This window comes from Peromyscus californicus, unplaced genomic scaffold (genome assembly GCF_007827085.1).
Source record: "Peromyscus californicus insignis strain IS unplaced genomic scaffold, ASM782708v3 Scaffold_12__1_contigs__length_115047231, whole genome shotgun sequence".
Lineage (NCBI taxonomy): Eukaryota > Metazoa > Chordata > Mammalia > Rodentia > Cricetidae > Peromyscus > Peromyscus californicus.
In genome coordinates, this window is record NW_026294413.1 from 80,933,633 (window position 1) to 80,955,899 (window position 22,267).

The 22,267-nt window shown below is 47.3% G+C and overlaps 1 protein-coding gene across 1 annotated transcript in view; it reads right to left on the reverse strand.

Moving 5' to 3' along the window:
• Dusp29 (dual specificity phosphatase 29) overlaps positions 1-16,673 on the reverse strand; it is a 39,105-nt gene extending 22,432 nt beyond the window's left edge. The window contains exon 1 of the mRNA XM_052733580.1: positions 16,474-16,673. Coding sequence (XP_052589540.1) covers positions 16,474-16,673 — 200 coding nt within the window. The remainder of the gene's footprint in view (positions 1-16,473) is intronic.
• Positions 16,674-22,267: the final 5,594 nt, after the last annotated feature.

Here is a 22,267-nt window from a genome sequence, read left to right on the forward strand (position 1 = left end):
GCTACATTTTTTTTTTAACAGTTTGAGACATATGGCAATCCCACAGCAAGCTAAATCTATCAATGCCATTCTCCCAACAGCTCAGATGACAGGTAGAATTTTTTTAAGCTAAAATTAGCTGAAAGGTGTACATTGTCCTATATAATGCCATTTCTTAATATAGACTAGTAGATGTGCCCAACCCACAGCTGCATATGACCAGGGACAGCTATGGAGGTCCAACACAAAATCACTGGTTGACTTAAAACATGAGTTTGCTTGTAACTTGATTGCACAGTTCTCAAGCATGAACTCTGTAGATGACACTGTTGAGTTTCAGTTCAAAAGGCTGAACAATGGAGCTGGAGGGATGGCTCAGTGGTTAAGCGCGTTGGTGCTTTTCCAGAGGACCTGGGTTCAGGTCCCACCACCCACACGGCAGCTCATACCTGCCTGTAACTCCAGTTCCAGAGGATTTGGCACCCTCTTCTGGTCCCTGAGGGCACTACACACATGCGGTACACAGATGTACATGCAGGCAAAACACCATACACAGTAAATAAAAGCAAATTTAAAATGTTCTAAAAGGGGGGGTGTGGAGCCAGGCAGTGGTGGTGCACATCTTTAATTCCAGCACTCAGGAGACAGAGGCAGGTGAATCTCTGTGAGTTTGATGCCAACCTGATTTACAAAGCAAGTTCCAGGACAACCAGGGCTATTACACAGAAACCCTGGCCTCACAAAAACAAACAAACAAACAAGCAAAAAAGGGGCTGGACATACCTAATATGGAATATTGTAAGGAGTTCACATGAGCTGGGAGACCAAAGAATTCAAAAGGCTTGCTTTATTTTGATATTTATCGTGGTAGTTGGAGCCAGAGGTATCTCTGAAGGACACCTGTACATACAGTTCAAAACCTTTGATATTGGCAGTGTACTGTGAGCATCAGATGGTATGTCTTGGCCTTCAGTAGCTGCGTGCATCCCACTGTCATTTTGGCCAGGACTTTTTTTGCACGTCTGATTATGTTGTTGTAAGAGACTTTATTTGTTTGGTTTTTTTGAGACAGGATTTCTCTGTAAAGCCCCAGCTGTCCTGGAACTGTCTCTGTAGACCAGGCTGGCCTTGAACTCAGAGATCTGCCTGCCTCTGCCTCCCAAGTGCTGGGATTAAAGGTGTGCACCACCACTGCCTGGTGCAAGAGACTTTTAAAAGTAGAATTGTTAGGCCAGGGGAATGGACAATTTAAAATATGTCTGAGATTTGGTGAGATGGTTCAGTGGGTAAAGGCAATTGTCATGCAAGCTTAACAAACTGAGTTGCATCGCTAGAACCCACGTAAAGGTGGAAGGAGAGAACTGACTCCACAGAGTTGTCCTCTGTACATTTGGGCTGTCCATGTACCTCACATACCCTTCACCACACACACACACACACACACACACACACACACACACACTGCATACACACACAACACACACAGCATACACACACACAGCACACACACACACATAGTATACACACACACATTGCATACACACACAACACACACAGCATACACACACGCACAGCACACACACACACACACTGCATACACACACATAGTATATACACACACATTGCATACACACACAACACACACAGCATACTTACACACACAGCACACACACACACACACACACACACACACACACACACAAAATAATTAGGAAAGCTGCATCTGATGCTCATTCCTAAGTGGCCCTTCAGAAAACCTGACTCAGATTTACAGTCCAATTAAAAGAAAGAAATTTTAATTGCATATTTTTGTATGTGTGTGGATGTTTGCATGAATGTGTGTCAGTGCACTAAAGCATTCATGGTGCCTGAAGAGGGCTTTGGATCACCTTAAGGGAAATTAAAGACAGTCGTGTGATACCCGGCGGTCGCTGGGACTCAAACCTGGGTCCTCAGGAAGAGCAACAAATGCTGTGAACCACTGAGTCATTATTATTTGTGAATTTCGTAGGCATGGTGGTTTGAATAGGAATGGCCCCCATAGGTAGACTTCTGTGCTTGAATGCTTGGCCCACAGGGAGTGGTACAATGAGGAAGTGTGGTCTTGTTGGAGGAAGTGTGTCACTGTGGGGGCGGGCTCTGAGGCCTCAGATGGTCAAGCCCAGGCTCAGGGGCGCACATTCTTTCCCTGCTGCCTTCGGATCAAGGTGTAGAACTCCCAGCTCCTTCTCCAGCACCCTGTCGGCCTGCACACTGCCATGTTTCCCGCCACGATGATCATGGACTGAACCTCTGAACTGTAAGCCAGCCCCAGTTAAATGTTTTCCTTTAGAAGAGTTGCCGTGGTCAGCTGGGTGGTGGTGGTGCACGCCTTTAATCCCAGCACTCGGGAGGCAGAGCCAGGCAGATCTCTGTGAGTTCGAGGCCAGTCTGGGCTACAGAGTGAGTTCCAGGAAAGGCGCAAAGCTACACAGAGAAACCCTGTCTCGAAAAACCAAAAAAAAAAAAAAAAAAAAAAAAAAGAGTTGCCGTGGTCATGGTATCTCTTCACAGCAATAGAAACCCTAACTAAGACAGAAGTTGGTGCCAGGAGTAAGGTATTGCTGTGCTGGGCCTGACCATGCTTTTGTTTGACGGAATATGGACTTTGGGACTTTGGATTAGAAAAGCAGTTGAACACTTTAAGTGGGGTGTAATGGGCCACCCTACCAGGAAAATGGAAGACAGTGGTACCGAGGGTGATTTAAACTGTGGGGACCTGGCTCAAGAAATTTCAGAGGAGAAGAATATTAGTATATGGTCGAGGGACTGTTCTTGTGATGTTTTGGCAAAGAGTGTGGCTGCTTTCTGCCCTTGTCCAAAAGGTCTGCCTGAGGCTAAATTGAAGAGTTTTGGATTAATTGCATTGGCAGAGGAGATCTCAAGTCAGCCTAGTATTGACTCTGTCATGTGGTTATTAGTGTTTACTCTTACGAGTATCTATAATGATAAGGAGCAGCTGAACAAGGAAAAATAGAAAACGTACAGATTGAGGAGAAACGGGGTACCAAAGAGTGGAATGGAACTAAATGCTGTGTTTGAGGAGATAAACAGATTAAGAAATGAAATAAATGGAGTGGTTACCTCAGGACAAGACCCACCCAGCTAAGCTTCCAACTTGTAAAATGGAATTAAAAGAACAGTGTAGGTCCAGGTGTGGTAGCGCTCGCCTTTAATCAGGAGGCAGAGGCAGGCGGATCTCTGAGTCTGAGGCCAGCCTGGGCTACAGAGTGAGATTCATGACAGCCAGGCTTAGGCAGTGAAGGAAACCATGGAAAACAGGAAGCTGGTGAAGATGTGACTGAATGAAGAGGCCATGTTCCTAACTGGCCTGCTCATTCAACTACAGTCTTCCTAGAAATGAAAGAAAGAATGAGCCAGAGATACATGTTCCTAGAAATCCTAATCAAGACACCAGGCAAATAATGGGTGTCCTTTTCATTAACTTGCCTTAGGAATGAGGTGGAACATTTTGTCACACATGAGCCTGTAGACTCATGTGGTTTGCTCCATTTAGTTGTTACTGACAGGGTCTCTATATGTAGCTCAGGTGGGGCTTGAACCTGTGACCTTCCTGCCTTAGTGCTGAGTGCTGAGATTACTGGCAAGCACCACTATCCCTGGTCTGTGCAGTTTATTCTGAGAGCATCATCAATCCCTCATTTGACTAAAGTCTCCTTATTTCCCTCCCTGCAACCCCCTGGCCAAGCTCTGGATTCTAACTGCAGTTGAGAGACTGAAGAAGTAAACTCTTTCTCCCATGGCCAGGTTTCCTCAGTCAGAGTCTTCCCTTCCTTCTCATCCCCAGTCCAGCATCCGGCCAGTCCCTCTAGGGTTGGCCCCTGCAGGCTTGTTTCAAACTCCTTCAGTCCGCTTCAACTGTCAACTTGACACAAACCTAGAGCCCCTCGGGAAGAGGGAACTTCACATGAAGAACTCACCAGACAAGATTGGCCCGTGGCCATGTCTGTGAGACATTTTCTTAATTGATGTAGGAGGGCCTGGCTCACTGTGGGAGGTACCATCTCTAATCAGGTGGGCCTGGGCTGTATAAGGAAGGTAATTGAGCCGGGCAGTGGTGGTGCACACCTTTAATCCCAGCATTTGGGAGGCAGGGGCAGGCCTCAGTTTGAGGCCAACCTGGTCTATAGAGTGAGTTCCAGGACAGCCAGGGATACACAGAAAAACTATGAGAGCTTAAGTTACATTCTAAGTTTTAATTACTATGCCTAAGAGATCCATGAAACAAAAATACCTCTGATCTGCAAGGCCCTTGCCCAAGGACAGATAGTTCCTGAAATGCTGGAGGATATTGTTTATGGGAGATAACAAGTCACATGTTTTCACTCCCCTAAACAAGTTTGTTTGAACCATCTACACTGGATTTGTATTGTAGAATATGCTACATTTGTTTATGCTGTGGAACATTTGTTTAATGATGCAAAGATGTGTTATATTCTTTTATGTTGCATTTGTTTAACTCTGTGAAGCTGTGTTACTTTGCCTGTCTAAAACACCTGATTGGTCTAATAAAGAGCTAAACGGCCATATGTAGGACAAGAAAGGATAGGCGGGGCTGGCAGACAGAGAGAATAAATAGGAGAAATATGGGAGGAAAGATTGAGAAGAGAAGGAGGAGGATGATGCCAGGGGGCAGCCACACAGCCACATAGCCACATAGCCACACAGCCACATAGCCACACAGCCACACAGCCACACAGCCACATAGCCACATAGCCACACAGCCACATAGCCACACAGCCACATAGCCACATAGCCACACAGCCACATAGCCACACAGCCACATAGCCACAGCCACACAGCCACATAGCCAGACACAGAATAAGAAGGAAAGAAAGAAATACAGAAATAGAGAAAGATAAAAGCACAGAGGCAAAAGATAGACTGGATAATTTTAGAAAAGCTGGCAAGGGGCTGGAGAGATGGCTCAGAGAGGTTAAGAGCACTGGCTGCTCTTCCAGAGGTCCTGAGTTCAATTCCCAGCAACCACATGGTGGCTCACAACAGTCTATAATGAAATCTGGTACCCTCTTCTGATGTGCAGGCATGCAAACAGGCAGAACACTGTATACATAATAAATAAATAAATCTTTTTTTTTTTTTAAAAAAAAAGGTGGCACACACCTTTAATCCCAACACCTGGGAGGCAGAGCCAGGCGGATTTCTGTGAGTTCGAGGCCAGCCTGGTCTACAGAGTGAGATCCAGGACAGGCACCAAAACCCTGTCTTGAAAAACTGAAAATAAACAAACAAACAAACCAACAACAGATGTGTTTGATCACATGTGGGTGGGAAGTTCACAGGCAGGAAATATATCAGGATGTTTGCTTAACCCTTATTGGACCTGATGGGAATACTTTAAGCGCCTGCAAACCGTGACTCAGGGCCATTTTCTGGAAACCCAGAGTTGGACCTCTCCAGAGAGTCCATCCACCTGGCCAGTATTTAATTAAAGCTTGCTTTAAATTTGGCTTTAAACTGTGGTAGTAGTGGTCTTATTCTTGACCAGTGGGATTAACAAAACCCATCTCAAAAACACAAAACAAAACAAAAAAGGGAGAGAAAGGAAAAAGCAAAGACAGGTAATTGAGCTGTCCGCAAAGCAGTACTCCTCTGTGGTGTCTGCTTCTCTTCCCTGGCTTCCTGCCTTGGTGTCTTCTGATGATGGGCTGTCACCTGTGAGCCAGCTAAACCCTTTCCTCTCCATGGTGCTTTGGTCATTATAGTTTCTCAGCAACAGACAGCAAGCCAGGCTGGGCAGTGGTGGCGCACACCTATAATCCTTGAACTCGGGAGGCCGAGGTAGGCAGATCTCTGTGAGTTCGAGGCCAGCCTGGTCTACAGAGTGAGTTCCAAGACAGGCAGAGCTACAGAACAGAGAGAGCCCTTATCTCAAAACAAAACAACGCAAAAACAAAAAGCAAAGGCAGCACAGACACTGAGCACAACAATTAATAAATGGGACCTCGCCGGGCGGTGGTGGCGCACGCCTTTAATCCCAGCACTTGGGAGACAGAGGCAGGCGGATCTTTGAGTTCGAGGCCAGCCTGGTCTACAGAGCGAGATCCAGGAAAGGCACAAAGCTACACAGAGAAACCCTGTCTCGAAAAAACAAAAACAAAAACAAAAACAAAACAATTTTTGGGGCTGGAGAGATGGCTCAGAGGTTAAGAGCACTGACTGTTCTTCCAGAGGTCCTGAGTTCAATTCCCAGCAACCACATGGTGGCTCACAACCATCTGTAATGAGATCTGGTGCCCTCTTCTGGCTTGCAGGAATACATGCAAACAGAACACTGTAAACATAATAAATAAATAAATCTTTAAAAAAATTTTAAAAATTAAATAAATAAATAAAAGGAACCTCTTGAAACTGAGAAGCTTTTGTAGGGCAAAAGACACTGTCAATAAGACCAAAAGACAGCCTACAGAATGGGAAAAGACCTTCACCAACCCCACATCTGGCAGAGGACTGATCTCCAAAGTATATAAAGAACTCAAGAAACTAGACATCAGGCCGGGCAGTGGTGGCCCACGCCTTTAATCCCAGCACTTGGGAGGCAGAGGCAGGCGGATCTTTGAGTTCGAGGCCAACCTGGACTACAGAGTGAGTTCCAGGAAAGGCGCAAAGCAACACAGAGAAACCCTGTCTTGAAACCCCCCCCCCAAAAGAAAAAAAGAAAAGAAACGACATCAGAATACTGAACAATCCAATTGAAAAATGGGCTACAGAGCTAAACAGAGAATTCTCAAAAGAAGAGTATCAAATGGCTCAAAGACATTTAAAGAAATGCTCAACATCCTTAATCATCAGAGAAATGCAAATCAAAATGACTCTGAGATACCACCTTACACCTGTCAGAATGGCTATGATCAAAAACACTAATGACAGTCTATGTTGGAGAGGATGTGGAGCAAAGGAAACACTCCTCCACTGTTGGTGGGAATGCAAACTTGTACAACCACTGTGGAAATCAGTATGGTGGTTTCTCAGAAAATTAGGAATCGATCTACCTCAAGACCCAGCCATACCACTCTTCGGCATATACCCAAGGAATACTCAATCATACCACAAAGATACATGCTCAACTATGTTCACAGCAGCACTATTTGTAATAGCCAGAACCTGGAAACAACCTAGATGCCTGTCAACTGAAGAATGGATTAAGAAAATGTGGTACATATACACAATGGTGTACTACTCAGCAGAGAAAAACAATGACAGCATGAAATTTGCAGTCAAATGGATGGAACTAGAAAATATCATCCTGAGTGAGTTAACCCAAACCCAGAAGGACAAATATGGTATGTACTCACTCATAAGTGGATACTAGATATAAAGCAAAGAACAATCAGACTGCAACCCACAGAACCAGGGAGGCTATATAGCAGGGGGGACCCTAAGTTGACTGTGGCTTATAATAAATTTTGGTTTTACTCAATTACTGGGCAAGCTTCAGTGAAACATTTCACTATTAGAATATGAATTTATACTGTATCAAGCTGATAATAGAAAAATAAATAGATAAATAAAAATGAAAAAGAAAGAAAGAAAGCAAAGAAAACAAGCACACTAGACTATCTCCTTGGATTACACACTCTGAGACTTTGGTGTCCTGATCCCCACCCACATCCCCTGGCTGCTGTGGGATGGTCTGTATGGCAAATGTGTTGCTGATTAGTCAATAAATAAAACACTGATTGGCCATTGGCTAGGCAGGAAGTGTAGGCGGGACAAGGAGGAGAATAAAGCTGGGAAGTGGAAGGCTGAGTCAGAGAGACACTACCAGCCACCACGATGACAAACAGCATGTGAAGATGCCGGTAAGCCACGAGCCATGTGGCAAGGTATAGATTAATGGAAATGGATTAATTTAAGCTGTAAGAACAGTTAGCAAGAAGCCTGCCACGGCCATACAGTTTGTAACCAATATAAGTCTCTGTGTTTACTTGGTCGGGTCTGAGCGGCTGTGGGACTGGCAGGTGACAAAGATTTGTCCTGACTGTGGGCCAGGCAGGAAAACTTTAGCAACACCTGGCAGCCAAGACCATTTCCCCACGAGCTCTTGTGCAGAGGTACACAGGTCCAGGCAGACCATCTGTCACCTTCTTTCGTGGTTCATCGTTCTGTACTGGGCAGCGAGGACAGTCCCCTGGAGGCAAGGCTGCTTCCCATTCCCGTGTCTGTAGAGGTCAGCCTGTGTGTGTGTGTGGTCTCGAGGGCCTATTGGCTTATGGCTTATGGTCTGTGCCATGCAACCTGCCAAATCTTTTATCTGTTGTCAGGAACACTGTAGTGGCGGTGGTGTCACTCCTGGACATGGCCTTGATGCCATTGGCCTCCCATGGAGTCAGGGGCGCCCTCTGGGGTGGACTTTGGAGCAGCCTGTAACTTTCCCATGCTTCTGCCTCATTAAGTCACTGGGTGCGAAAGAAAATGAAGCCCACCCGCTCACTGGCCTGCTGGTTCTTGGGTACGCTGAGGCCATTCAGGGCAGCACTTAAACTGCTGCATGACCTAAAACCTCTAAACGGTTGGTTCTCAGCCTTTGGGTTACCACCCTTTTGGGGGCTAGCTGAACGACTCTTTCACGGGTGTGGCCTAAGACCATGGGAAAACACGGATATTTAAGTTACAGTTCATGAGAGTAGCAAAATTAGTTATGAAGTAGCGCCGGGCGGTGGTGGCACACGCCTTTAATGCCAGCACTCAGGAGGCAGAGGCAGGTGGATCTTTGTGAGTTCGAGGCCAGCCTGGGCTACCAAGTGAGTTCCAGGAAAAGGCGCAAAGCTACACAGAGAAACCCTGTCTCGAGAAAAAAAAAAAAAAAAAAGTTATGAAGTAGGAACAAAATAATGTTATGGTTGGGGGTCAGCACAACATGAGGAGCTGTAGTAAAGGGTCCCAACGTTAGGAAGGTTGAGAATGCTGTTCTAAACTGAAGCCTCGGGGGGCCTTCCTTTTGTTGGCTGGCTGCATAGACCCAATTACACAGATAACGCTTTCTCTACGGGACTTGTGAAATTGAGCTGAGCTGTGCTCAAGTGTCTTTGCCAGATTCAAGAAATTCAGTGGGGGAGCAATGGGAAATTGCACATCAAAATCTTTATCTTTGGATAATGCCGTAACAGGGAATTCTGATTTCTTTTTTCTTTTGGTCTGTGTTTTGTTAATTCGGTAATGAGCACCCATAATCATTTACTATGTAAATGTGTACTATGACTTTACTGATGTTATTTCCTTAGTACTCAGGAGAGACTGATTATTACAGAGACATGGGTGGATTTTTAATTCCTGTTAGAAATCTCCTCCCACTGACCATGGTGAGGCCGACCTGTCATTTCCTAGCACTCAGGATGGTGAGGCAGGAGGATGGTGAGGCAGGAGGAAAGGCTACATAGCAAGACACTATGTTAGAAAATAGAAACCTCAGCTGGGTGTAGTGGCTCACCCCTTTAATCCCAGCACTCAGGAGACAGAGGTGAGCGGATCTCTGTGAGTTCGAGGCCAGCCTGGTCTACAAATGAGTTCCAGGACAGACAGGGCTACATAGAGAAACTCTGTCTCAAAAACAAAACAACAGCCCCAGAAACCTTTCCCATGCTGTTTTATTCTCTATTCTTCATCCCCCAACAATGAAGTGCTGGAGCCGTGTTTGAACCCCATGTGTTAGTAATTAAACTAGACCCTTGGCTCATCGCGCCATCAAAGCCTTTCACACTGTTTGAACCTTGCCTGAGAAAGCTTTGGCTAACAGGAGAGGGCCTGGCCAGGGCCTCAGCCTTCTCTCTCTGGCTACCTTGCCCATGACTGGTGTCCACTTGCAATAGTTGAAAGTTCGAAGTCCAGGTTTTCTGGTTCCTTTGGGAAATACCCACCCTGCGAAATTGTTACTGCTGGCATATTTTTGCTGCATCCTGCCCTGGCCACGCCTCACCTTGGAGTAGCAGGCCAATGTCAGCTTTGCTTGGTGCTTTGGGGCCACAATAATTTTGTGTGTGTGTGTGTGTGTGTGTGTGTGTGTGTGTGTGTGTGTGTGCAAGAGGGTCACAGCTGTCCAGACACATCAATGGGAGACTCCCTTCTCCCTTTCTAGGCTCCCCATCTGTAGGCCTAGGGGATAGATGCCTCTGGTTTTTGAGATGGCTAGCTGGTTGGGAGCAAAGGAACCAGAAAGGACAGGATGGAGATCCCAGGCCGCAGACTAGGGCTGCTGCATGCTGGGGAGCTGGGCATAGGCACTTGCCTGTGAGGGACCTGGCTCTTTGGGAAGAGTTTTGGCCTGTTGCTGGCCCTCTGAAGGGAGGCCTTGGAGGTAGCTACAGTTAATAAAGGTAGGGAGTTGCCTCAGGCCTCAGACATCTAAAGGGCCGCGTAGTGTAAGAGCGCAGGGATGCCACTGTGGAAAGGGAGAGTTCTCAATTACTTCCTCTCAGGCCCGCGTTATCCAAGGCTGCTGCTCTGCCTAGGAATGTTCAGTCCCTTCACGGTAGTAAGGTAGCGCCCTTCTCGCTGACTGGGTGGTGAGAGAAGAGAAAGAAAGAAAGGTTTTGCTAAGCAAATGAAAGATGTGGAGGAGATTTAAAGTGAGAATATTTAAATTACAGACTCGTGGTGCTTTTCAAGCATGCTCAAGCAGTTCTTCAAGCAGCCGTTTAGGGACTGCTGATTGATAAGAGGCTATGAATTATTCTTATCTCCTGGTCCCTGGCTCTCTGGAGGGCAACACTTGGTTAACCTAATTTGAATCTAATTTAAATGACTTAAGAATAATAACACAAGTATGTGCTTGAACCTAATAAAGCCTAATTTATTACACAGGACGTTTTAGAAGAACTGGATGTTACAGCCTGACAGGGACCTTTGAAGTCATCCTTTATTTAATAAATAAAGAAACAAAGTCCCAGAACAATAGCATGTTTTGCTAAAAGCCAGACACTTAGTGGCCACACACAGTGAGGACTTGAACTCTGTGCCCTGGATATCGAATGGGGGGGCCTTTGCGTCACTTTCTAGAAGCCTGTGCTTCCCACTGGGGCAGACTTAGTTCCCTAGCAAGTTATGGGGAGTGGGCGGTGACTGAGGAAGAGTCCCCCAGGGGGACATCCACAAGGTGGCCTGTTGCACTGTGCCTCAATCCTCCACTAACCCAGCAGACCTGTGGGACTGATACATCATGGGGACTTGGGGTTTTTAGACATCCCAATGGGGCTGAACCCCTTGGGACAACCTGGGACTGAGCACATGTTTAGAAATCCCGAAACCCACAGGTTCACGGGCATTTCCTCCTCGTGCCTTAGCCTGGATATGTCTCCAGGCTGTCCTCAGGGCAAGAAGACCCCTCACCACAAAAACTCATGCTTAACCTGTGCTTTTTTTTCACATTCTGTCAAATTTCTAGAACCTGCTCGTCTGTAATAGTTCATACTTGAGTGTACGAGGCATTGCAGTAAGCTCTGATATGTCTTAACATATTAAAACCTAAATCATATAGATGAAGAAATTGAACCTCAGAGAACTTGATAGCCCCGCCAAAGTCCTACAGAAACCAGACATTGTGGCCCAAGAGCTCAACTACCTGCTGGTTTCGGTAAAGAAGGCCTGGAGGAGAAAGAATAGAGATAATTCTTGGGGATAATTCTGGCCACTCCCAAGAGTCACTGGCCTAGGCTCCAGCAATAGATGGTGGGTGGTCTTGGTGGCCCAGAACATCCACCCATCTGTCCTTACTCCTGTGTCTGGGTTGCCTTCCAAACTGTCCTCCAGAATCTGGTACCTGGCTTTCAGAAATCTTAAGGGCTTTATGGATAAAAGAAAACTCGTCCTCAATACAAATATTAAATGAAAGTGTAGGCTTTAAGCCGGTGGAGCCAGCTTCGGGCGTTGGGCAATACCTCCAGAGAGGCCAAGAAATTCAGGCATTCCTGTCATCCTGCAGCTGGGTTTATAGTCTCGCTCGGTTGTGCTGCCATGAAATCCATGGCCCTTTGAAGTCTGTGAACCTTGATTAGTGGGTGTCACACCCTGAACCCAGGATCAGAGTCAAGCACGAGGTTGAGTTGATTTCGGCCCCTGCTGTGCTTAGGTTATACAACTGACCTTGGAGCTGCCTGACCTCTGAGTGTAAGAGGTGTGTGTGTGTGTGTGTGTGTGTGTGTGTGTGTGTGTGTGTGTGTGTGTGTGTGTGCAGAGTTTAATTGAATTGAAAAGGCTGGCATTTTCTTGATTGAAAGAAGCAGGGTTATAATCAAAGGCCAGGGAAGCTTGTGGGCAGTTACCATTGTCTGGCACCCTCTTAAGCAGAATGTGTCCATTCTCAGACACTCACGATGCTTCTGTGAAAGCCACCCTTACCTGCCATCCAGCCTTCCACAGGCTGGCCTTCACCTATGTTTCTGGATGTTTCCCTAACGACAGTGACAGTGACATTTGCATTTGTCTGTCTCTTTACTGTTTCCAAAATGCTTTCTTTTGGCTTTGAAGTTTCTCAGCAACTATTTTAAAAGTGAGGACATAGGTCCAGAGAGGTAAAAGGCCCTGTCCAAGAGCCACCACACCTTCCCAGGGGGCCATGGTAAGTTGTACCATCGTTTAGAACGTTTGTTCTCCCTTGTCAGGGGTGGGTTCTGCTTTCCTGACCCTGTCACCAGGAGGCTTTGAGGTGGACTTGCTTGGTCATGGGTCAGCTGGGTCTGGGGGTGCATGGCTGTAATCTCAGCACTTGGGAGCAGAGCTAGGAAGATTAGGAGTTGGGAAAGCAGCCTCAGCTACATGAGAGTACCCTATAAACAAACAAACAAAACCCATGGCATGCATCATGGGTAAGTCAGGTCACCATTTAACCGTGCCTTTCTTTTCTCTCTGCTGCAAGAGAGAAAAATATCCCAGCAGTCCCCCATGGGGGTTGCCTTGTCAGTCTGGAGCCTGGACTCCATTGACCATGGAGCAGGAAATGTGGAATCAGAGTGGACTGTGACACTGAGAAATAAATTGCTATGTTGAAGGTCCTGAGATGTGGGAGTGGCCTGTTTCATTGGGTCTGAGCAGACTGCATAGAGTTTGGCTTAATCCCAGACCTGAAGGTGTCCCCAGTGTTCCATTGTTTTCTGTGTCAGTCTTAGTGTAAACAGTATCGGGCTTGCACCCTTATGTATTAGCGCTCCTGTGTCGGTGAATTATGTTTCCTAAAGTGATAGCTGAGGTCAAAGTGCGTGCACACCTCTTTGACAAAAGCTAAATTTGACTTCTGGAGAACTTACAGATGTAACACAGAAGTTGTTTGGCGGGAATGAAAAGCAAATGCAGCATCAGTACATGTCACCGGGTAGATGAACTGTGAAGAGTACGCAGAGGAAAAGACAAGGCGGTTACAAAAGCCCACCAGGTCGGACGGTTCCGTTGCCATACAATGTCCAGGCTAGGCCAAGGTATAAAACCAGAAGGTAGACGGGTGGCTGCGGGGGCCTGAGGAAGGTGGGGAGTGAGGAGTGACTGCTTAATGGATCCTGGTTTCCTCTGGAGATGATGATAAAAAGGTTCTGCAGTTAGATAGTGGTGATGGTTGCACAACTCTGCAGATATCATAAAATCACTGAGTTGTACCACTTAGGAGGCGTGGTTTTCTGGTATATGAATTATATCCCAATAGAGCCGAGTTCTAAGAGGAAACAGTACATTGAGCTCTGTGCACCCCTCGCCTGAGTCCCCCTAATGTTCTCAACTGGGAAACGACTGGACAAATTGTACCATAGTTATACTGTGGAATATTAAAAATGCAGAACAGCATGCATGGTGGGATTTGTTTTTTAAGAAGAAAGTGTTTAAGCCAGACATGGTAGTGTGTGCCTCTGATCCCAATGCTTGAGGGGATGAGGCAGGAAAAGCAGGAGTTGAAGGCTACTGAGACCCTGTCTCAGCAAACAAAATGAAACACCCGTTTGTGGAGCTGCAGAGTTGGCTCAGCAGGTAAGAGCGCATACTGCTCTTAAAGAGGACCCCGGTGGTTCCCAGCACCCACCTTGGGCCACTTACAACTGCCCATAACTACAGCGCCAGGGGAGCACCCTGGCCTCTGCTGGCACCTGCATTCATACGCATCCCCCAACCCCAGGCATACGTATGTATACATAAGGAAAATAAATCTTTGAAAAGAAAAGAAATGCAAATGCCTCGTATATGTGTGTATATGTTTCCTTATGTTTGAAACAGCACACGGAAAGCGGAAATAGCACATGAACTTGATCGATGGGGCCTAGCAAGATGTTCAGTGGGTAAAGGTGCTCGCTTGGCCTGAGTTCAATCCGTAGTTCCTGCTTGGTGGAGAGAGAATCAACTTCAGCTAATTATCCTCTGACCTCCATGCATACATTGTGGCTGGCACTTGTACTCACATGCACACACACACACACACACACACACACACACACACACACACACACACACACACACACACACACACACACACTAAAAATGCTTTTAAGCCGGGTGGTGGCGGCGGCGGCGGCGGCGGCGGCGGCGGCGGCGGCGGCGGCGGCGCACGCCTTTAATCCCAGCACTCGGGAGGAAGAGGCAGGTGGATCTCTGTGAGTTCGAGGCTAGCCTGGGCTACAGAGTGAGTTCCAGGAAAGGCGCAAAGCTACCCAGAGAAACCCTGTCTCGAAAAAAAAAAAAAAAGACAAAAAAAATGCTTTTAAAAGGGGGCTGGAGCCGGGCGGTGGTGGCGCACGCCTTCAATCCCAGCACTCGGGAGGCAGAGCCAGGCGGATCTCTGTGAGTTCGAGGCCAGCCTGGGCTACCAAGTGAGTCCCAGGAGAGGCGCAAAGCTGCACAGAGAAACCCTGTCTCGAAAAACCAAAAAAAAAAAAAGGGGGGGGGGTTGGAGAGGTGGCTCAGTGGTTAAGAGCACTGCCTGCTCTTCCAGAGGTCTGGAGTTCAAGTCCCAACAACCACATGGTGGCTCACAGCCATCTATTATAATGGGATCTGATGCCCTCTTCTGGCATGCAGGCATACATGCTGACAGAGCACTCATATATTAAAAATAAATGAATAAATATTGAAAATATTGTCATAATACTTGACATAAATATATTAATATTGTCTTAATGCTTGTTAAGAGTGGAAAAAGAGAGATTGTACATTTGTTTGTTTCTGTTTTGTTTGAGACAGAGTCTCATGAGCCCAGGCTAGCCTTGAATTTACTATATAGTGAAAATTGACCTTGAACTTCTAATTTTCCTGTCTCTACCTCAAAAGCACTAGGATTATAGGCATGCCGCACCATGTTTGGTTTATAGTTTGTTTTTATAACCCCCATGTTTAACTTAGTAGGTAAGGGTATGCAATTTTTCTAACTTCTCATAGCTTAAAAAAAAAGATTAAGGGAAAAATATGACAAGGGCTATTGCCCATGCTAGATAATTTACCTCTGGTTTGTAGGTGGCCAGCTGGGTATTAAGAGCAACACGCACCGGGGTCCTGCACATCTGCTCTAAGGACAGGCAGGGCATGAAGTTCAGAAGGATGATAGTGTGTGTGTGTGGGGGTAAAGTAGAAGTCATGAGCTTCAGCTCTCTGTCATCAAGATTTCAGGATAGAGGGTACTAACTAAACAGCTCTGTGACTCAGGTTCCTTACCTTGAGAGATTCTCTCTCATTGGGTTATCATGGGCCAAATGAGGTTGTGTTTGCAGGGTTCTAAGCATAGTGCCTACCATACAGTGGTCCCTAATGATGGCCATCGTCATCATCATCATCATCATCATCATCTTCATCCTCACCTACCATAGATATTTCTCAGTTGTTTGTGAAGTGGGGAAACTGACTATAAGACCTAGAAAGGGGCAGTGACCTCAATTTTGACTACTGTTTTTCAGACACATAGTTTGGGGTACTCCTGTGCCAAACTCCTATTCCTTCTGTTGTTAATAGTCAGTAAAATAGAAGACTACATATCCCAGCCTCTCTTGCAGCTAGGTGCAGGGGAAGTCTTGGGCTAGATTTCTTCTTGGAAAGCTGCCCTTCTTGACTTCCTTTCTCCTGACTTTCCTTTTGTCTGGATCCTATGGTTCATAGCAGATCCCTGTGAGGATTTTGGGTCCTGAGCAACCTTGAAGAAGGACGTTAGACCCTCATGATGGTGAAGCAATGCACAGAAGCTCTCATCTCAGCACCCCTGTAGTCACCATGGTTGCCCCACCTAGCCCTCCTTTGGACTTGTACATAAGAGAAAAATAAGCCTGCCTTGCTTAAGGCTCTTTTTCTCAGTTTTCTGTAAAAAGTTAGGAGATGAGCCCTAACTAATATACTTCTCATAGATCAACTGACCTGGAAGACAAGGCCTGTGACTAGGAGTTGGTACAGAGTGATTGAGGAAGCACTTGTGCCTTTCCCAGGGTGACGTAAGGGCAATGTAAGGCTGGGCCTGGAACTTACTCATCACCAATGTGGAGTCTGGGCCAGACCTCGTTGACGTGTGTGTACTGGGGGCTGCCCTTCCAGAAGAGGCGCTCCAGCTCGAAGGGTCCAGGGGTGCAGTAGTCCTCAACCTCTCCCTCCTCCTCCTCCTGCAGGGACAGCCTCCTGGCAGAGGGGTAGGCATCCTTGAGGCTTGTCTTTGTATCTCCTGATGCCATTTTTCGAGTCAAGGGATTTTCTTTCCTTTCTGCATGAAAGAAGGTCAGGATGGAGTTAGCATGAAACAGTGGTCATTATAGAAGGAGGTAAGGATGGGGTTAGCAGAGAATGGTGGGCATTATAGGAGGTGAGGACGGGATTAGCAAGGAACGGTGGGCATTATAGGAACTCAATGTACTCAGTGTAAGGATAGGGTTAGCAGGGAACAGTGGTCATTATAGAAGGAGGTGAGGATGGGGTTAGCAGGCAATGGTGGGTATTATAGGAGGTGAGGATGGGGTTAGCAGAGAATGGTGGGCATTATAGGAGGTGAGGACGGGATTAGCAAGGAACGGTGGGCATTATAGGAACTCAATGTACTCAGTGTAAGGATAGGGTTAGCAGGGAACAGTGGTCATTATAGAAGGAGGTGAGGATGGGGTTAGCAGGCAATGGTGGGTATTATAGGAGGTGAGGATGGGGTTAGCAGAGAATGGTGGGCATTATAGGAGGTGAGGATGGGATTAGCAGGGAACAGTGGTCATTATAGAAGGAGGTGAGGATGGGGTTAGCAGGGAACAGTGGTCATTATAGAAGGAGGTGAGGATGGGGTTAGCAGGCAATGGTGGGCATTATAGGAGGTGAGGATGGGGTTAGCAGGGAACGGTGGGCATTATAGGAGGTGAGGATGGGGTTAGCAGGGAATGGTGGGATTGTAGGAGGTGAGGATGGGGTTAGCAGGGAATGGTGGGATTGTAGGAGGTGAGGATGGGGTTAGCAGGCAATGGTGGGCATTATAAGAGGTGAGGATGAGGTTAGCAGGCAATGGTGGGATTGTAGGAGGTGAGGATGGGGTTAGCAGGGAATGGTGGGATTGTAGGAGGTGAGGATGGGGTTAGCAGGGAATGGTGGGATTGTAGGAGGTGAGGATGGGGTTAGCAGGCAATGGTGGGCATTATAAGAGGTGAGGATGAGGTTAGCAGGCAATGGTGGGATTGTAGGAGGTGAGGATGGGGTTAGCAGGGAATGGTGGACATTATAGGAGGTGAGGATGGGGTTAGCAGGGAACAGTGGGCATTATAGGACATGAGGATGGGGTTAGCAGGCAATAGTGGGCATTATAGGAGGTGATGAGGAACAGAGCTTAGTTTGGTGGCGTGTCCCTCCCCTGCTGTGCCCCCTCTTGCTCACCCCAGGCCACAGAGGTAAATGAGGAAGACCATGGTGACAGTTAAACGACAGTCCCCAACATTCCAGTGTTCACACAGCAAAGGGCTGGGGGCTGAGGCCGATCTACAGCAGACCCAAGGGCAAGCAGCGTTGAGCCTAAGAAATTCCCCTCGGCAGTCAGTCCACCCCCCCACCCCACCCCGTTTTATTTATTGATCTATTTATTTATTTTTGGTTTTTAGAAGACAGGGTTTCTCTGTGTAGCCCTGGCTGTCCTGGAACTCCTGTAGACCAGGCTGGCCTTGAACTCAGAGATCTGCCTGCCTCTGCCTCCCTAGCTCTGGAATCAAAGGCATGAGCCACCACCACCCAGCCGCCCGCTTCTTTCTTTATCTGACTGGAACATGCCTAGTTTGGGACATTTTGAACCCGATTAGGGAGGCATTGACTCCCTCAGGTCTATGGCGCTCCCAAAATCTTCAGGAAGAGACTGTCCAGCAGAAAAGGCACATGGCTGAATCTAGAGCAGGTGAGGTTGTGGTTCTGCATGCCATTCACAGAAGCAGGACTTCTGCGGCCTTGGGGTGGAAGGAAGGTTGTCAATGTGAGCGTCAGTCGTCTTAGGGTAGTTGAGATTGTATTCGTGACTCTCATGCTGGAAGTCTGGCTCTTGCTGCTCTGTCCTGTCAGATGTCAAAAGAGATGTCCCAGCTAGACAGCCATGTCTGCTGATTGAAAACTGTTTGGGGACCGTGTGTCAGGCTCTGCTGGTGGGACGTGGAAGAAATGTTTCCATCGTCACCCAGGAATCTTGTTGGTTTGACAAGTAAATCGGACTTCCATAACTGCTCATCCACACAGCTCCAAACCCAAAGAATCAAGGATCCAAATGCTCAAATGAGAACAGGGCGCCTGTTCTGAACCTGTGCAGACTTCCTCTGTTGTCATTACTCCCTAATCGATACAGTTCAACCATGTTCACACACTACATATACTGTATCAGGTGTTACAGTAACCCAGAGGTGATTTAAAATCTCCATATGCAAATATTGGGTCCCGCCCCCTTTTGAGATAGGGTCTCCTGCAGCCCAAGCTGACCTCAGATTTGCTCTGTATAGAGGAGTGATCCTGAATTTCTAATCTTTTCCCTCCCCTTCCATAGTACTGACATTATAGGCCTGTAGCACCACGCCCAGTTTATAGGGTGCTTAGGATCAAACCCAGGGCTCTGTGCATGGTAGGCAAGCTCTCTCCCAACCCAGCTGTGCCGTTTTACAGGAGGGACTTGAACATCTGTGGATTCTGGTACCCCGAGGGCATAGAACCACTCCTTCGTGGGTCCTGAGGGAGGACCACGCTTATATCTCTCTTGTTTTGTGACAGGTGATGTCATTCCAGTTCCTTTAGAGTCACTAAGTCATCTTAGCTGTGTAAAAGGTGCCATGGTCCCCACTTCCCTTCTGAGAGAAATGATAAGGTGAGGATGCTTGGCGCATACAGCTCCAGTCTGCTGAGAGGGAGGCTGGGGTAGACGACGCTGTGATAGAAGAAGAGCCAAAGAACGTTACAAAGGCTGGGAGCCTCAAAGGACACCCGGATGAAAGACTACACAGAATACAGTTTGAAAGGCTCGTGCTTCTCAGAAAAGGACACTTTGGACGGACGGACTAAAAATAACTCCAGGGGATTCAAACACATTAAACCCTTAAATGGTAATGATACTTAAAACAGGTTCACAGCTTGGAGAGATGGCTCAGCAGTTGAGAACCCGAACTGCTCCTTCACGGGACCTGAGTTCAGTTCCCAGCACCCACAGGTCGGATGGCTCACGTCCACCTGTGACTTGAGCTCCAAGGGGATCCGTTTTCCTCTTCTAGATATTGCCAAGACCTGCTCCCATGTGTACATTCTACACACATACACACATATGCGTAATTCAAAATAAATCTTTAAGCTGGGTATGATGACAGTTTAATCCCAGTACTGGGGAGGCAGAGGCTGGCAGATCTCTGAGTTCAAGGCCAGCCTGGTCTACAGAACAAATTTCAGGACAGCCAGGACTACACAGAGAAGAAACCCTGTCTCAAAAAAAAAAAAAAAAAAAAAAGAAAGAAAAGAAAAAAAGAGAGGAAAAAAAAGATAAAATATTCACGGGTGCAATGATGTAATGCCCAGAATTTGCATCAAAACAATGTAGTTGGAGGACCAGCGAGATGGCTCAGCAGGTAAAGTGCTCGCCGTCTAAGCCTGGAGACCTGAGTTCAATTCCCAGGAGCCGCATGAACGAGGAAGGAAGTAGACACCAGAGTTGTCCTCTGACTGTCACACATGGGCTGGGGTATGCGCACATATAAAATAAGTATAGTTGGATAAATGCAAAAAGACAGTGTTGGAGATTAGGGTATTGATGGAGGTGTGGGACACAGGACTGGCTAGGAATGATGATGGTTGGGTTTGGACGACGGTTGCAAAGTAGCTACTTGTGATCGTCTGAATGTAACTGGCCCATAGTCTCATAGGAGTGGCACTGTTAGGAGGTGTGGCCTTGTTGGAGTAGGTGGGGCCTTGCTGCAGGAAGTGTGTCACTGTGGGGGTGGGCTTTGAGGTCTCATATATGCTCAAGCCACCGTCCAGGATCTCAGACGACCACTTTCTGTTGCCTGCAAGTCAAGATGTAGGACACTCGGCTACTTCTCCAGCACCACGTTGGCCTGCATGCCACCATGTCTCACCATGATGATGATGGACTGAACCTCTGAAACTGTAAGCCACCTCAATTAAATGTTTTCCTTATAAGAGTTGCCGTGGTCCATGGTGGCTCACAGCCATCTGTAATGAGATCTGGCACCCTCTTCTGGCCTGCAGGTATACATGCAGACAGAATACTGTATACATAATAAAAAAAAAGTTGCCGTGGTCACGGTATCTCTTCACAGCAATAGGAATCTTAACTAAGACACTGCTGTTTCTCTTTGTATGTGTTTGGAATTCTCTATAATTCATTTTTGGAAAATGCTGGGCACAGTGACACAAACCTATGGTCCAAAATATTCTGGGAGGATGTTTCAGACTCGGAATCTAAGAGCTGAGAATGAGACCCTAGTCTCTTAAGAAAAATAAAAGTTTTAAAGGACAATGAAAAGACCGAAACCAGCAATTCAATTCTCCCAGATGCACACAGTAGGTGTGTGAAAAGATCAGTAGCTAGCAGTGTCTGCCCATGGGGATGGGGGGAGGGCAGGTGGCCTGCTTCCTAGAGTAGGGACCATGTGGGGCAGAGGGGACCCTGCTCTGGAGCCTGCCAGTGTGGTGTAAAGACCATCTCCACTAGAGTCGTTGGCACCAGCTGCAAAAATACAGATTCTGGATTGCATACTGGCAGCAGGGGCCTGAGAGTCTGTATTTTAACAAGATCCCAGCAGTCTGTGCCCACTGATAGTTCATCATCACTGGCTGGCATGTGGCTGAAGAGTCGAGAGAAAGGTTGTAAGGGTGCCCAAAATGCCTTCTGTTTTCTCGCTGAAATGGGACCAGGTCATTGGCTCCCGCTGCAGATACAGGCCTGGGAAAAGAAGGGCTTGGGTCACCTAGAGGACTGAGGACTCAGCCAGAGCCTTGGAAGCAGGACTGAGGCTCTGGTGACCCTACTGGGTTCGGGGGAAGGAAGTGCAGAGAGCACAGGGTGGACTGTGCCTCCTTCCAGGGGGATGGTTGATGAGGCCTGAACTTGACTCTTGGGACTGCCTGCTGGGGTTTGGGGAGCAGTAGTGTGATATTGCAAGGCCTGGCTGAGTCTTCTCTTGCAGGAACCAGCCCAAACTCCTAAGACATAGCTACAACTTTCCTTTTAGGTCCACAGCTTAATTACAAAGACCTACTACTCAATGCATCCACGGCACTCACTCATCTTATTTCTAAGTTAGGCATCATATTCCTAAATACTGTGGTTTTAAGTTCCTTTGAGTCCTGCTTGTCACTAAGGGGACTCAGGAAGATACGATTTTAGGGAGATGCTAGAGTCCATTGCATTGTGGAAACTCCGTCTGCCTCTTTTGATCACTGACGCTGGCCTCACTCGTGGTGAGGCCTCTTTCTCCTCATTAGGCTGTGGAGGGAACCATCCCTGGCTCGGGCCCTACATTTAAAACCTTGGCTGCATTTCCAGACAGAAGAGGAAGTGGTGAGGTCTACCCGGAGCGCCTTGGCACTTAGAGGGGCTCTGGGATCTATTATCCCCCAGCGCGGTGCTGGGGAATAGAACAAAGCAAGGGGCTGTCCAGAAACCACAGACCTGTAATCTTTCCAAACCCTGAAGACGGCCCGTGCACCCCCAAACCCTGCCCACTCAGCTCCCAAATCCCTTATTCTTCTAGAGGCAGGGCGAGTCTGTTTCCCAGATCACAGCCAAAAGGGGAGGGGTGGGGGGAAGCAAACCTCTTCTGTT